General features: G+C 45.2%; 1 protein-coding gene across 5 annotated transcripts in view; it reads right to left on the bottom strand.

Moving 5' to 3' along the window:
- The window catches only part of SLC44A5 (solute carrier family 44 member 5), a 201,976-nt gene that overhangs the window by 45,144 nt on the left and 139,638 nt on the right, over positions 1-17,194 (bottom strand). For all 5 annotated transcript variants that reach the window (XM_056814906.1, XM_056814907.1, XM_016429760.2 and 2 more), the window contains 4 exons: positions 16,992-17,115; positions 14,973-15,056; positions 6,957-7,069; positions 5,752-5,883 (listed from right to left, as the gene is read on the bottom strand). In XM_056814906.1, coding sequence (XP_056670884.1) covers positions 5,752-5,883; positions 6,957-7,069; positions 14,973-15,056; positions 16,992-17,115 — 453 coding nt within the window. The remainder of the gene's footprint in view (positions 1-5,751; positions 5,884-6,956; positions 7,070-14,972; positions 15,057-16,991; positions 17,116-17,194) is intronic.

The following is a 17,194-nucleotide window of genomic DNA, read 5'->3' as shown; positions in this document are numbered from 1 at the left end:
GGGTCTCCCAACTCTTCTTCCAGTGTTCTCTGCTCTGGACTGTTGTTTTTCTTATTATAATATAAAAGTGTTATAATAAGTTTCTCATCAACTGATAAAAAGAGTGACTACATGCAGTCATGGATAGAGATCTGGCTTAGAAGTAAGGAAGCCCCGGGATCAAATCCTGCCTCTGATATACTGCCTGTGTGATCTGGAGAACTCTTTGAACCTCTTCGTGTTCTAGGCAACTCTAAAATTCTCAGTCACAGAAAAGGCACCAATTCACACTGTAAAGTATATGCTTCTTCACCCTGAGAGTCCTCATACCAATGGAACCACAGCTCTATATTCTAGAACCTATACACAAATGGTATTTGCCAGATCTTTCTTCAACTGAATACAAGGCCATGACAATGTCTTTGGCACTAGGTAATGAGGCTCTCCTTGATGGAAATGACTTTTACTACTGGACTGGATGAAACAAGAGTGCTTATAATGTGGACATTTCTCACAGAGTCCTTCACCCTGCTAATGACATAACCATTTCATCTCAATAAACAAATATTTGATTTTTAACTGCCCTTTAAAAGGTGGAGTGATGCAAGAAACAGCAGTTTTTGTAATGCCACAATGATACTGGTGAATCTACTTCTAAAGAAAATTTAATCGAGCATCTGTATCAATAGCATGTTTTAAAAATAGAAATATTGAGTGCAAAATACTTCCAAAAATGATTTTATATATTATAGTCTTATGTTATCACTTCAAACTATTTAACTTTCTAATAGTATTTTCTTCTTTCCAATTGCATATAAAGGCAATTTTAAAGATTATTTTAATTTAATTTAATTTAAACATTGTTTTCCCAATTTTCTCATTCCCTCCCCACTTCTTAAGCAATTTGATATAGGTTATACATGTGAGTGATGCAAAACATATTTTCATATTAATCATGTAGTATAAGAAAACAGACAAAAAGAGAAAAATGTCTTTTAAAAAAAAGAAGCTTTGATTTGCATTCAGATTCCATCAGTTCTTTCTTTGAAGGTGAATAGCATTTTTTTCATCGTAAGTCCTTGGCATTGTCTTGGAACATTGTATTGCTGAGAATAGCTAAGTCATTCACAAATGATCATCATATCATATTGCTGTTACTGTATACAGTGTTCTCCCAGTTCTTCTCACTTCACTTTGAATCAATTCATATAAATCTTTCCAGGTTTTTCTGCAACCATCCTGCTTATCACTTATTATAGCACAATAGCATGCCATCACAATCACATACCACAAGTTGTTCTGTCATTCCCCAATTGATGAGCATCATCTCAATATTTTAATTCTTTGCCACCACAAAAAGAATGCTATAACTATTCTTGTACTTATAAGATCTTTTCCTTTTTCTTTGATGTCTTTGGGGCATATGCCTAGTAGTGGTACTGCAAAGTCAAGGCATATGCATGTGTTTAGAGCCCTTTGGGCATAGTTCCAAATTACTCTACAGAATAGTTGGATCAGTGCACAATTCTACCAGTAGAGCTTCAGTGACCCAAGTTTCCCAGATCTATTGCAACCTTCTCCTTTCATAACTAGATAAATCAAAGCAAAAAATAAACAAGAAAGAAGTAAGGGAAGTGAATGAAATGCAAGAAAAATTAGAGTTAATAGATATTTGGAGAAAACTGAACAGGGATAAAAAGGAATATACCATCTTCTCAGCAGTACATGGTACATATACAAAGATTGAACATGTACTAGGGCATAGAAATATTATAAACAAATGCAGAAAAGCAGAAACAATAAATGTAATGTTTTCAGATCACAATGTGATAAAATTATAATTAACAAGGGTCTGTGGAAAGGTAAATTTAAAATTAATTGGAAACTAAATTATCTTATTCTTCAAAACTGGTGGGTCAAAAAAGAAACCACAGAAACAATTATGAACTTCATGAAAGAGAATAACAATGAGGAGACAACATGTCAAAACCTATGGGATACGGCCAAAGCATTACTCAGGGGAAATTTTATATCTTTGAGTGCCTATAGCAACAAAATCAAGAGGGAAGAGATCAGTGAATTGGGCTTGCTACTTAAAAAATTAGAAAAAGAACAAATTAAAAATCCCCAGATAAAAACCAGGTTTCCCATATCCTCTCCAACATTTGTCATTTTCCTTTTTTATCATATTAACTGATTTGAAAGGTATGAGGCAGTACCTCAGAATTGTTTTGATTTACATTTCTCTAGTCAATAGTGATTTAGAGCAATTTTTCATATGACTATATGTAATTTGGTTACTTTATCTGAAGACTATTTTTTCATATCCTCTGACCACTCTGACCAGATTGCAGAATAACTTGTATTCTTATAAATTTGATTCACTTCTCTATATATTTGAGAAATGAGGTCTTTATCAGAGAAACTTGCTGCAAAAATTTTCTCCACCATTGTGATTATTGTGTATTTCCTTCCATCCTATTTCTCCACTGTTGATCTTGTTCTCTCACTCCTTTCACCCTCTCCATCCTGAAAAGTGATTTGCTTCTGACTGTTGCCTCCCCTCATCTATCCTTTGTTCTATCAGTCCCCCATTCTCTTATACCCTTCCCCTCCTGCTTTCTTGTAGGATAATATAGATTTCTATACCCAATGTTATTCCCTCTTTGAGCCAATTTCAATGAGTAATGTTCAAATGATATTCCCCACCTCCACATTTTCCCCTCCACTGTAAAAGTTCTTCCCCATCTATTTTGCATGAGATAATTTACCCCATTCTACCTCTTCTTTCTCTCTACTCCCAATGTGTGCATCTTTATCACCCCTTAATTTGATCCCATCATATTCAACTTATATCCATGCCCTCTGTCTCTCTATACTCCTAACTTAATAATGATAAAAACTCAAATATCATCTCCCCATGTAGGTATGTGACAGTTTAACCTTATTGAATCCCTTATGATTTCTCTTTCCTATTTAACTTTTTGTACTTCTCATGAGACTTGTATTTTGAAAGTCAAATTTTCTACCTAGCTCTGATCTTTTCATCAGGAATGCTGGCAAGTTCTCTATTTCATTGAATATTCCTTTCCCGCTGAGGGACAATACTTAGTTTTGCTAAGTAAATGATTCTTGGTAGTAATCTTAACTACTTTGCCCTATAAGATGTCTTATTCTAAACCTTCTGATCCTTTAACATAGAAATTACTAAGTTGTGTGTCATTCTAACTGTTGCTCCATGACATTTGACTTATTTCTTTCTGGATGCTTACAATATTTTCTCCTTGACCTGGGAGCTCTGAACTTTTTCTATAATAATCCTGGAAGTTTTCATTTTGGAACCTCTTTCAGGATATGATTGATAGATTCTTTCAATTTCTATTTTACTCCTTTATTCTAGAATATCAGGGCAATTTTTCTTCATAATTTTTTGAAATATGATATCTCTAGCTCTGTTTTGGAATATGGCTTTCTGGTAGCACAATCATTTTTAAGTTATCTCTCACCTCAATCTATTTTCCATCTCATTTCTTTTTCCAGTGAGGTATTTGATATTGTTCTCTAATTTTCATTGTTTTGATTTTGTTTTATTGTTTCTTGATTTCTTGTGGAACCATTAGCCCAATTCTAGTTTTTTTAAAAAAATTTTTTTCTTCAGTTAGTTTTTGTACTTCCTTTTCCATTTGGTCAAATTTACTGGAAGTTCTTTTCCTTAGTGAATTTTTATACCTCTTTTTTCCATTTGGCCAATTATGCTTTTTTAAGAAGTTATTTTCTTCAGTATTTTTTGTACTTCCTTTATCAAACTACATAAATATATTTTCAGAATTTTTTGAATTGCTCTCATTTCTCTTCCCAATTTTTTATCTATCTGCCTTATTCAATTTTAAAGATGCTTTTTGAACTTTTACTAAGAATTTTTTTCTCCCTAAGACCAATTCACACTTTTCTTTGAGGCTTTGGATGGAGTTGTTTTGGTTTTATTGTTCTAAATTTGTGTTTTGGCCTTCCCTGGCACCCCAGTAACTTTCTACAATCCAGTGCTTTATTTGGTTTTAGCTCATTTTCTGATCTATTTCTTGACTTTTAACTTTATGTTAACATTGGATTCTTTTCCCAGGGTAGAGAACATTGTCCCAAGTTTCAGGCTTTTCAAGTAGCTGTTTTTCAAAGCTAGTTCTAAGGGATCTAAAAGTTTCCAGTTCTTCCAAGGTGGTATGATCTAAGGAAAGGTGTGATCACTGATCTTCTGGCCTGTCCTCTGGTCTTTCAGCAACCACAAGCATTCTTTTCCACCATGAAATTGTGACCAGGGTCCCCTCTCGTAGGTCCCCAATCCTAGTACACCTTCTCATCCTGGAATTGTGACCCAGAGCCGAGTATAAGCAATGCATAGAATTATGTACCCAGTGCCAGCAAAGATTCACATGTAATCTCTTTCTGACCAGTTGTCCAAATATGTTACTATTTGTGGACTGAGAACTTTGGAAGCCACTGCTACTAATTCAGTCATATTGAAGGTCTACTGCTGGCTCGCAGGGGCATAGCCTGCACTCCACTCTCAACTTGTGGAAACAGACCTTTCTTGCCAAGGCTCTAAATTGTATTGGGATGGAAAATTGTTTCACCTCATCCCTTTGTTGATTCTAGCACCCCAGAATTCATTTTGAGGCTTTATTTTGAAGTTGTTTGGAGGGGGGGAAATGTGGGGAGCAACTCTACCATCTTCCATTTGGCTTTTTTAAAGGGTGTTTCTATCCAGTTTTGTAATTCTAATAAATATTACAATATGTAAAATTAACATTGGCTACATATTAAGTCTCAATTCTACAGAGAACATTTTGAAACCATATTTGGTCAAAAAAGGCTCTGTTACGGATGGAACAAATTATTCTTTTTTACAATTAAGCTAGGGAATTCTAACACCCGATTAACTGCAAATTCCTTACCCAGATATCAGGTTAATGATAAAGAGGCTTTCGCCTCCAAACGCTTTCAGAGCCATTCACAAAGTCTGTGGCCACTGAAAAGAGAGCATCTTCTTCTGTCATCAATCAACTTCGATTCAATGCCTTTTGTTTACGCTTTGCCAACTTTACGTGAGGGCATTGGGACAGGACTGCAACCCTAGCTGGTCCCGTTAACAGTTAAAGGCAGACGCGCCATGGCGGGCTAGAAAGAGGGCTGGCCTCCAAAAGGAAGAACCAACGAGCTGGACTTGTGTTTCTGATGCACGTTAGCTGTGTGACCTTGGGTCAATCACTGCCCCCGTATCCTAGGGGATTCTGAGGAGAGGTTTCAAAGACCCTGCGATGGTTTCCTTAATGAAGCTTTGAAGTGCATAAAATAAAGCACGCAACATTCACACGGACGTCAGTTATTTTGAGACCGTCTCCTCTAGAGTTACATACGATACAGCCTACGTGTATCCATGCACGTACGCACACGGCTGTATAGATACATGCATCCACATATGTTTCTAGCCAGGCCCGATTGTTCCAAGACGAACGATCGCGGTGAACATGCTCCTTGGACGCACAGCCCAAGTTCTGCCTGTGGGGAAAGCCCGAGTGGAGGGAGCAGGAAGAGGAGTGGCGGAGACCCGACGGGGAGGAGGGACAAAGGGAGCAGAGACAGGGCGGTGGTGGCCTCCCCCAACACGGTCCCCAGGACTTGGACAAAGAGGCCCCCCGAGTTCGGAGACGCCCCGGCTGTCCGGCCAGCACGCACACGGCCTCGAGGCTTCGGACAAAGATCTGAAGAGTCACTTACAGAACAGGAGCCACGTTTGCTCCAGCTTCAAGTAGGCTTTGTAGTCGGAATGGAAGCCCAGGTCCAGGATGGTCATTTGGGCTCCCTGACTGGTATGCAGGTGGCGGTACTCCAGGTACGAGTAGCCGATTCCTTGGAAAAAGAGCGAGAGCCCATCAGCCACCGAGGGGAGCCCTCCCGGTGACGGCGTCTATTTCTCCCTCAGACACTCGGCCTCTGCTCGGGGCCTTCCTGGGGCACTGCCGTCCCCCATCACCGCCCAACCATTAACGATGGGCTTTTGAAACTGCCTCCCGGGAAGGGGGAAGAAAGGGAGGGGGAGGACTGTCTGCTGCCCGCAGCCTTAGGGCCCAGACGCTGGCCCAGGGTCTTCCCCACGCATTGGGGGCTCCTTTCTGTGGTGGGCTGAGAGTTCAGAGAGCCCCTCCCATCCCAGAAGGGTCCAGTTATCTGAGTGCACAACGGCTGGGAGTCTCCAGCTTCGCCGAGTGACCACTGATAGAATCGAGAGGAGAGAGGAGCCTCGGCCCCAGCACATGCTCGCTCGCTGCTCTCTAGCCCCCTTGGAGATGGCATTGTGTCTCGGTATCTACGGACTAAATCTGCCTTCGCTCCCTGATGAAGATGTGACCTCCCTGGGGATGGGCGGCATTTCTCTTCTGTCTCCGCAAGCCCGCTCTGAGCTGCCAGTGAAAGCCATGCCTGGTCCGCTGCCTGAGCCACGTGAAATGCTCAAGACATGCCGCCCCTGATTTCTTGACTGGGTCCCTCTGACTCGGGCTTCTCTCCAAACCTCCTACCATGTGCATTAGGACATGGGAATTTTGACACATTTTATGGATCCTGATTGAAATGGGCCGCGTGTCCTCTCACTTGCCCCATCTTGGACTAGGCTTTTCCTGTGAAGAATGCCAAGCCGGGTGGGCCACCACCCATTTCGCCCCATGCTCAGTGGCCCTGGCAAGCGGGGAGAGAGCAGGAGCTCTGAACTTCCCCATCCTGGAGCCTTGTGGCTCTCGGGTGGCCCCCACAGAACCCCTTAGATGCCTACAAGAAAGTAGAGGAGCCAATGGCAAAGGGAGGCAAAGGGCGGTCACAAGGAGACGGGATTGTCTTCCTGTCCAGTCCCAGGACCCTCCTGAAGCCTACGGACAGACCCCGGATCCTTGGAGCGAGGCCTGCTTGAGGAGTGCAGAGATGCCTACCATAGGCCACAATGCCGATCACACCCAACACGAAGATCCACAATATGCAGCTGGCGCAGAATCTCAGGAGCAACAGGAACAGGAAGCTGCTGAACATTGCGAGGACTAGAGCCCTGAAAGGGAGAAGAGCATGAAGCTGGGGATCAGTGGCCTCGGAGAAAGGCCACGTGCAAGCTCAGGCTCGGCCACTCTCCCTGGCCACAACGCATTCCTACAGAAACACCAGACACAGCAAAGACAACACGGGCACGTCAGCAGTGCAGCCACCCTGGGACCCCGTCCTCATCCTCATTCTGAGAGAGCGTGCAGCCCACAAGGTTCTCCCAAGAGCTGGGGAGCTTGGGCCGGCCAGAAGTGCAGCCTGATGGCTAGCAAGCCCTGGACCAGTCCCGCGTCCCTGGAGTCCTCCTGGGTAAAACTGCACTGATCACAAGTGGAAAGTGCATCATCAGACCTGGGCAATTTCCACTGGGGAAGGGAAGGGAAAGGAGGAGAGGGGAAGGGAGGGGAGGGAGGGGAAGGGAGGGAAGGGGAGGGGAGGGGGGAGGGGGAGGGAAGGGGAAGAAAGGGAAGGGGAGGGAAGGGAAAAAAGGAGATGCCTCCATTTGCACAGAATTCCTCACCTCTCTCTCTGGAGGTAGATAGTCTGCTTCATCAAGAGTCCTCTGGAAACAGGGTTTGGCATTGTGTTCATCAGAATTCCCAAGTCTTTCCAAGTTGTCTATACCACATTATCATTACTGTTATTTAATAATCTGTTTCCCAGGCTCTGCTTACTGCATTCTGCATATGTTTTCCCAGCATTTTCTAAAACCATCACCTTCACTATTCCCTCAAGCACAATAGCATTGGATCACCTTCCTTTATCACCATTTATTCCCCAATAGATGGCGCCCCTCAGTTTCTCATTGCACAAAAAGAGCTCTCTAGATTGTTTCGCACACACTAGTCTTTTTTCTTTGTTGTCTTTGGGATACGGACATAGTAGCAGTATCACTGGGTCAAAAAGGAATGCATAATTTAATAACTTTTAAATAAGGATCCAAGTTACTTTCCAGAATCGTTGGACAGTTCCAATTCCACAAGTCGGTGCAATAAAGTGCCCATTTGGGGGCAACATAGCCAATCTGAGGTGAGGCGGCACACTAGAATTATTTTAATTTGCCTTTCTCTAAATATCAGTGATTTGGAGCAATTTCGCCCCATGACTTGTGATAGTTTGCATTTCTCCCTCTAAAATATATCTCTTCCTGTCTTTGGGCCACTTACCAATTGGGGAACTAACATTCTTCTTAAAAATCGGACTCTGTTCTTCAGATATTTTAGAAATGCCACATTAATCAAAGAAATGTGCTGCAAAGATTCGCCCCCCGACACTCCCCCCACATTTCTGCTTCATTCATTTCATTGATTTTGTTTGTGCAGAAGCTTTTTTAAAATTTGGGGGAACCAGAATTGTTCGTTGGACTTCCTGTGGACTTCTCCCTATGTTGTTTGGTCAGGAACTCTTCCGAAAGCAGAGTTATTTCCAGGCTTCTCCAATCTGCCCCTGTTTCCCTTTAGGCTACAATCATACCCCGTTTGGAGTTTACCTTTGTGCATAGTATGGACATAGAAAAAGCTTTTGACAACACACTAACCATTCCCACTAGAAACAGGAATAAACAGCTTTCTTAAAATGATTCGCAGCAGCTTTCTGAAACTCAAAGCCACTGCGTGTCTGCCACGGTGACAGTCTAGAAGCCTTTCTAGAAAGATCAGGGTGCTTAAGCCTATATGAGCAGTTCCAGCTGGAGAACCAAAACAAGGAAAACAGGAAAAGCAAAGAGGAAACCAAACCCGACTCTTTCCGGATGATATGATGGTTCACTCCGAGAACCCTCGAGAACAAGCGAAACATCTACTCAAGATAATGAACGCCTTCAGAAGAATTGCAGAACAGAAAATAAACACATGAAGGGACCTTTCTATATATTAGCGATGAAAGCCAGCAGGAAGCGAGAGAAATAGCGATTCCACTTAGAGAACATAACCCTAAAATACTTAGGCAGCTCCCCGTCTCCCCTCCCACACAGGACCTTTAGGAACATAATTACAAAATACTCTTTAAATGAGCAAAACCGGATCGGAATAATCGCGAGGACAGACAGAGTGAGACAATCTGCTACAACTGCAACGCTGCCCGCGTTCATTTACTTATTCAGTGCCATATCGATCAGACTATCAAAGGACCACCATGTTGTGCTGCATGTTGTTGTTCAGTTGTATATGACCCATCAGCAAAAATGGGAGTGCTTTACCATTTCCTTCTCCAACTCACTTTGCAAATGGAGAAACTGAGGCAAACAAGGTTATGTAATTCCAGGGTCTGAGACCAGATTTGGACTCGGGTCCTCCTGACTCCAGGCCCAGCACTATCCACTGTGCCATCTAGCTGCCCCCTGGAGTAAAGCAAAGGGCAGCGGTATCAATGGGATCAATAACAATGGAATAAAGACAACCCGCAAGGAAAGGAACCCTCCACTCTCTGGTTTCAAACTGTATTAGGAAGCCATAATTTTGAAGATTTGGTACTCGCTAAGAAATGGGAAAAGTGATTGGTGGACTAGATGAGATCTGCAGTTTGCAGCAACCGGTGAACACAGCCAACTAGTTTTTGACTCACTCAAAGACTCCGGCTTTTCGAGCAAGAACTCGTTATGTAACAAAAACTGTTGGGAAACCTGGAAAGAAGTCTGGCAGAAAGTCGATCTGTTCTGCTCATTTCACTTTGAATCAGTTCATGTAAATCTTCCCAGGTTTTTCTGAAAGCATTCAATCACTATTTCTTACAGCAGAATAGGAAATGGTCACAATGATATACCACAACTTGTTCAGCCGTTCCCCAATTGATGAACATCTCCTCAATTTCCAATCCTTTGTTACCACAAAAAGAGCTGGTATGGATCCAATCGTGACACTTCTGTGCTTTCCCTTTTTCTTTTACCTCTTTGGGATACAGACCTAATAGTGGCATTGCTGGGGAAAAGATAGGCACAGTTTCATAGTCCTTTGGGCATCGCTCCAAATTGTACTCCAGAATAGGTGCATCAATTCACCACTCCAACAGTTGATTAGTGTATCTATTTTTTCTCTCATCCCTTCCAACATTTGTCGTTTTCCTTTTCTGTTATGCAGGGCAATCAGAGAGGCATAAAGTGGTACCTCAGAGTTGCTTTAATTTGTCTCTCTAAGCAATATTTAGAGAATTTTCCATATTGCAATAGTTTTATTTCTCCTTCAAAAAATGTCTTCCTATTCTTTGATCATTTATCAAATGAGGAATGGCATTATTATACTTTGGCATATCTCAAGTATTTGAGAAATGAAGTCTTTAGCAGAGAAACTTACTATAAAAACTTTTCCCTCCAGCTTCCTGCTTTCCTTCTAATCTTGACTCCATTGGTTTCATTGGTGGAAACTCTTTTTAACTTGATGTCAAATATATTATCCATTTTATATCACATAATGCTCTTACTGGGGTGTGTGGGGTGCTCAGGGAGGGGTAGTATCTCTGGTATGGAGGCTTGTCGTGCCCTCCTAGGGCAGCTCTCCAGCCTCTGACCCCCACCTGACACCCAGATCTCACTTGTGGCTCCCAGTAGCTGCTAGCATGCGGCAGCAGCCACACCCTGGACAACAGCTTCGACAGGCTGGCTAAACCTTGTGAGGGTAGCCATTGGGTCGTTGACCCCTGGTGAACCAGGGCTTTGCTTACCCAGCATGTGAAGACTGTTTTGGCCGAACAGGCGGAAGAAACCAACAAGAAGGTTCAACGGCTGAGAGGGCGACGCAGCAAAGCACTGTGGAGTGCTCAGGGCTTGTTGGAGCACAAAGGACAACACGGCCATCCAGTGCAGCTGAGGAAGTCTCCAGGTGTAAGGACTTTTCATGCCACTGGACCCAGGCTTCCAACGCCGAGAGAGTGGGACTGTCTCTGTGCATCAACTCTTCCACTTAAATCTCCTTCATGCACAAGTATCTTTGTGCACACTCATCTATCATAGATGAAAATGCACAAAGACAACCGTCATCCTCGGTTACCGAGAGACGACTACTAATGCTCTTACTTGGTTCTGCAAAGGTGCCTTCCTTCACATTTTGCCCATTAATTGCCTTGATACTCCTGGCCTTTTTTCTCTTCTAGATAAATGTTGTCTGCCCTCCACATTCCCCTGCATTGTAAAAACTCTTCCTTTTGGTCTTCGGTTCCTCATTTTCCCTCTCCTTTCCCCCTTCTCCCATAGCGTCCCTCTTTATCACTCCTTAATTTATTTTTTTGAAATCATCCCATTATAGTCATCTCCCGACCATGTCCTTTGTCTATGTATGCGCCTTCTAATTGCTCTAATGATGACCAAGTTCTTTGGAGTTACAGCTATCATCTTCCCATACAGGAACGGAAGGATTTTAACCACACTGATTTCTCTTCATTTACCTCTTTATGCTTTTCCTGAGTATTGTATTGGAAAGTCACATTTTCTCTTCAGTTCGGGTCTTTTCATCAGGAATTCCTGGCCTTTATCTATGTCTCCCAACAATCATTTTCCTTGAAATGCTCGATAGCATTTGCTCATAAACCCCATGGCCTTGGGTCTTTCTCCCTTTGGGAGTTAACTTGGGGCCTCTTCACTTACTTCTTCCAAGATAAGGTTATTTGAGCTCTCTTGTTCCTGGTCGCTTACTGGGCTGATTTGTGTTTTTCTAAATATCCTTCCAGTTCCCCTCGATCGCCATTTTACTGCCATGTAGTTGAGTGGACTGACTCCTAATATTGCTTTTGTTTCTTATTTCATTGTGAATTCATCGTGTTCGTTTTCGATACTGATAAGTGGGTTTTGGTCTCTTGTTTCCAATTGAATTAAATGAGCTAAGTTGGGCTTATCTATTTTATTGGGTCCCTCTTCTGTTTGGAGAGCTTGACCGCGTTCCAGAGCAGTGGGAGCCAAGAGAAGTCTGTTCACTGCTCTCCTTTCTGCACGCTGCAAGTTCTTGAGCCAGGCTTGGGTCTACCACTTTTTCCTTCTTGGGTAGTTTCCACAGGCTGCTATGAGCTATTGGTCCATCCAGAGGGCCTTCAAGACCATTTGGCTCCCCTTTGGCCTAGGACTCCTGCCCTGCTTCTTCCACTGCAGCCATGGAGACTGCCCTGAAGGCTGGACTTGAGTTCCTACTCTGCTCCTGGGATCAGAGTCACACAGCGATGTCTCCAGAACTTGTTCTCGGTTCAGTTCCTAGCTGGAGCCCATGCTTACAACCACTGCCCTTGTCCCTGGCCCCGTGACCAGAGAGGCAATGGGCAACAGAGCTGCCAAACGGTGCTCATTCCCTTGGCCAGCATTAGCTTAGGGATCCCAGGGCTCTTTTTCTGCCCAGATGTTGTCAAACCTAGTGCTGTTGGAGCTCTCTTTCATTCTCTCCATGCCTTGGATACTGTCCCAGCCAGCCCCTCCCTCTGATATCCGGGGATCTCTGTATCTCCCTAAGTGATCTTGGGCTGGAAACATGCTGTGCCTTTTCCTTAGCTCTCCAAACCAACTCACTCTGGTGCGTTTTCTAGATCATTGTGGAGACGGATGATGAGGGCAAGGCTCAGTTGGTTCCTTGTGCTCCTCCATCCTGACTCTGCCTCCTCTGTTTGGGGTTTGTAGTCCCATTGCTTAGCCCTTCGTTTGAGGGACTCCTTGGCATCTCTCTTCTCCCTCTGCAGCAAAGAGCCAAATGTGAACAGAGAGGAAAAGATCATCAAGTGACGCTTCCTTGGAACGAGCACTAGAGGTTGCTTGTCCAATCGAGTGAGTCCCTCAGGGAGGAGGCAGCTCCTCTGTTTCTGGCGGGTGAGTGGCCAGGCACTTCGAATGCCCAGTTATAACTCGGAGATTCTAGGTGGCTTCCTCCTATGAAGGGCCTGAGCGTCTTTTGTGACCTCTCCCTCTTCTAGAACATCATTTCACTGAAGTAGAACCTGGGAAGAGCAGCAATTGGCTCTTTCCCAAAGCAGGGCAGCAGCTGTCTTTACAAATACTCAACCTTTGAACCCTGTAAATATTTTTCTTTGCAAATCAAAGAACCCAGAAAGGGCAGGCTTCGAAGTGTAACGAGCAGCAAGAACCCCCACCTCTACCCCACCCCATGTACACTCTCTCTGCACTCTCTCGAATCCTGTACTCCCTATAGGATTTTTACAATGCCTACAAGCCCAAGGTAGGGGCTCAGAGTGTGTGTCGAGGCTAAGGTGCTTTGCTCTAAAGCCCTTCCAGCTCCTTTTTAGGAGTCAACAGTCAAAGCTCCGTGTTATTCTTATTTTTCTGTTCCCTCTAACTCCCCCCAGTTCCCAGATGTCCGATCCCTCCCCCCACAAGGTCCTGACCCCACTGAAGGCCCCTCAACTTCCCGCAGTTCTCCTTTATTGCTGGTTTCCCCAGTTTTAACATTCTCCAGCAGATGGCAACCATCGCCTTCTTTCCAAAGAACCAGGTCTTTGCAATTGGCCCACGCGGAGAGATGATCCCGGAGCCAAAAAATATGGCCGTAGTGGGCCAGAGCAAGTTCAGGGCTTGGAGAGTTCCTTTACTGTATCCTTTCTGCCTTCTCCCACATGTCTCTTAGCATGTCAGGGGAACCTCCTGTTCCCAAACTATTCGAACAAGCCTTTCTTCGACGTCATACGAGCAGTGTGGACGATCAGTCTGGCTGGTGTCCTAACCACCACAGCATCTGGGCAGTGGTCTCCGTACTCGTACCGGGACCTAACACGGACCCCCAGGGTCCACAGGAGCATCTCTGCTGTCTCCCCTTTGGCATTTCCATTGGCCACCATTTTCTAGGGCTTTTCTAGGTCCGTGTTATTCAAATGACCTCAGAGCTGCCTTTAAAGAGAGCACCATTATGGAGAAGGAGGGCAAAGCCAGTTGTTGCCAGCAAAGAGTCCTCTACTGAAGACGAAGGGCCTTTCCAAAGGTAGCAAAGAGTTTGGTGGTCCCTGATACACAGCTACGCCTACTACTAAGTAAGGCAGGGGCTCTCAGTGGGCAGACCATAAGGAATGATCCCACAGTAATACGAGTTGGCTTTGATCAATCAATGAGCAGTTATTAAGAGCCTACTATGCACCAGACACCAAAGCTAAGCACTGCTGGAGTTTTCCTAACCTTGCTGCGATACCCAGGACTAAAGGGTTCAACAAGAACATCGGATTTCAGTTATATCATGGGTCGTGTGCCAGCCAATAGCCCAAGACGTTGGCCCTCTGCGAGGAATGGAACCCGCAGGGAGATGCCAGAAGGAGGACTAGAGCCTGGTTATTGGCTTGAATTGAACCTCCCAGACAAGTCCTTCCTCATCTCTCTTCTTTCTCTTCGTGTACCATGTTGGCACGCGTGGGCAAATGTTCACAGCCCTGGAGCTGGAAGGCCACGACCTCAGAGGCCATCTCTCCAACCTTGCTTCTGTGGAGGAGGAAACCGGCCCAAGGAAGTGAAATCACTTGCTCCGGGTTCCCCAGGTCAGTGCGAGTGCCGCCCTCCCTTTTAGAATATCATCGAGGACAGACAGGGGCTGCTTTCATTCTGTCTCTGCACGCCCAGCACCTAGCCCAATGCCTTGTCTAAATAAAAGCTCATTTCAATGGAATGGGCCACAAGATGGTGCCATTTCTGACCAGAGCGGCTCTTTAAGCCCATTGAATGAATCATGAAGGGAGGGAGACCTAAATAACTCCTCACACCAACAAAGTGCAGACCCACTCAAGGTGGGCGTAAGAAGTTCCCATCCCCACGGGCCAGGCCCGCCCCCACTTCTGATTATCCTCCTCCCGTGTGCCCAGTCAAAGGACCCGAATCCTGAACCATTCATGTGGCTGGGACACTGGAAACAGAACAGCAGGAACGTCAGGTAGACACACACAGGCAGAAAGCCGAGTCCCAGCATCACCCAGAGGATGGATGGAGCAGGGGAGGGAGGGAGGGAGCCACTTACAGGACAATCCAATGCCAAGCACTTGCAAAATCTTCCAAGATTTTGAAGCCCAATATCTTCATGGAGCGGATCAAGTTGATGTCTCTGAATCCAAGGAGGAGAGAGAAGAAGAAGGAGGAGGTTTTAACAAGCAGCTTTCTGGCTTGCCCTAAAAAGAAATGCTGTTCATGCAATGAACAGATGGTACGAGCTGCTTCCTAATGTCTGATTGTAAAAACCTGCTCTTGGCGATGTTTGTTCATTTGTCGGCTCTAAAATCCATGCACCCCCCCCCCAGTAACCCTGCCCATCTGGGGAGCATCCCAGAGTAAAGCTTCACCCCCAGGAGGACATCAGGCAGATGCAATTTTATTGGTGCCCGTTGTGTTCTCAGAAGGGGGGAACATGGGACCAAAACAGCCCCAGGGCAGAGGAATTCAGGGGCAATCAGGTTGTGGCTCAGTCAGGAGGAAGCACTAGCCTTAAATCCATCCTGAGTGCCACCCATTGGGGAGCAACTTCAGTGGCAATCCTTGGCTAACAAGGCAGGAGAGATGGCAGGGATGGGCAGGTGGATGCAGGCAAGGTTAGACAGAACTTCCTTGTGGGCAAGTCCCTTGGCATTTATTTAGGGGAGAAGGGCACTGACTGTCCCTAAGGAAAGTATCCTCTATCGATGGTCTCCGAGGCTAGGGCTACATTCGGAACCCAGAAGCCCTTGGATTTCCCTGTTTAAGCAACCGTGTGTTATCTGCCCAATTTCTCTCTCAGCTGGTATTTTTAATTATCATTTTAAGTACAGAGAACGAGGAGGGAGACTTTGGATACGATGTGTCTGGTATTGACCTGAGAGCTCCCAGATAGCGGGGAGTTTATTTTTTAACCCATTTTTACAAGACGGTAGTAAAAAATGCTCTTTTCACAGGACCAAGGTTTGGAGTTGGAGGGCCCTTCCAGGCCTTTGAACCCAAACTCCTTGTTTTACAGATCCAAAAATGAAGGAGCCAAGAAACTGAGGGATGTGTCCAAGGCCCCGTGGTTAGCCAACAGTCAGGGCCTTTGGCTCCATAGCTGGCACCTCCCACTCTGCCTCAGCTCTACCTGAATTCCCACAAACTTCCAGGAAAGACCAACAAATACTTCCAAAAGGCATTTGCAAAACTTTTCACTTTTAAACCCAGAAACCCTGGGCCATGAAACCATTCATCCTAGTGCATGGATTCAAGATGGCGCACACAATAGCAGTAGGAGGCAACACATGCCATGTACAGCCAAGGCTGTTAGAGAATCCTAAATCCACATAGAGATGTCACTTTAATGATTACCTCCCAGTGGTACCCTCACTCTGTCTGTCTGTCTGTCTGTCTCTACACACGCACACACACACACACTTACACACACACACACACACACTCCGGATTCATTGCTAGTCACCTAACATAAGTATATTCATGACATTATTTGGAGGTGGTGGGTGGAGAGCTCTAGCACATACTCCAGTCGAGAGAAAAGGAGTCTGTCGTAGGGAATAGAGGACCAGCCTTGGAGGCAGAGCTATGTGTCGAAGTCTTGCCCTGCCACGTAGCGTCTATGTACCCCAGGACAAGCCAGTTAGCTTCTTATTGCCGCCAAGCAAGTCTCTGAGACTTTCCACATTAGAGGAAAGAGTTTGAGACCAGAGGATTGGGCCAGGAGCAAAAGCCTCCAAGGGAATCTCTGAACGATGCCAGAAGTGAGAGGAACCCTTCTGGAGGCTGGGCAATGTGGGCGTGGACATCTGTTGTGTGTGCCATTTCTCTGGCCCCTAGACAGAGGCCCTTTTCACTGACCGGCTCCTCCAAACTCCGCCTTACGTCCCTGACTTCACTTACTAAATGTGCATTCGGTCCGCCGGGGCCTATCGCCCAATCGCGGGTGACACTGAGACAACAACAAAGTCTTGGGCTCCGCTCCCCGGTCCTCTGCGCAGCCCCGGGCCCCGACTGGGCTGTGAGCTGAGGGTCCCGTCCAAAGAGAGTGTGAGGAGCTCAGCAGACATACTTAGCCGCTTCCTGGAGATCGGAGACATTTCTCAAGATTCCACTCCCATCGAGGAATGCCGTCTGGTTTCCTATTCTCAGGATGCTATCTTGAATCCTTAAGTCAGGGAAACATCTCTTGAAGACTGTTGGAAACAAATGGAAAGGATGGGAGTCACTGTCTCTCCCCAGCAGCCCAGGCTCCCTTGGGATGCCCGACCCCCC

The sequence above is a fragment of the Monodelphis domestica genome, chromosome 2 (genome assembly GCF_027887165.1).
Source record: "Monodelphis domestica isolate mMonDom1 chromosome 2, mMonDom1.pri, whole genome shotgun sequence".
Classification (NCBI taxonomy): domain Eukaryota; kingdom Metazoa; phylum Chordata; class Mammalia; order Didelphimorphia; family Didelphidae; genus Monodelphis; species Monodelphis domestica.
Note: the sequence above shows the minus strand (reverse complement) of the source record. Positions and strands in the feature narration are given on the sequence as shown.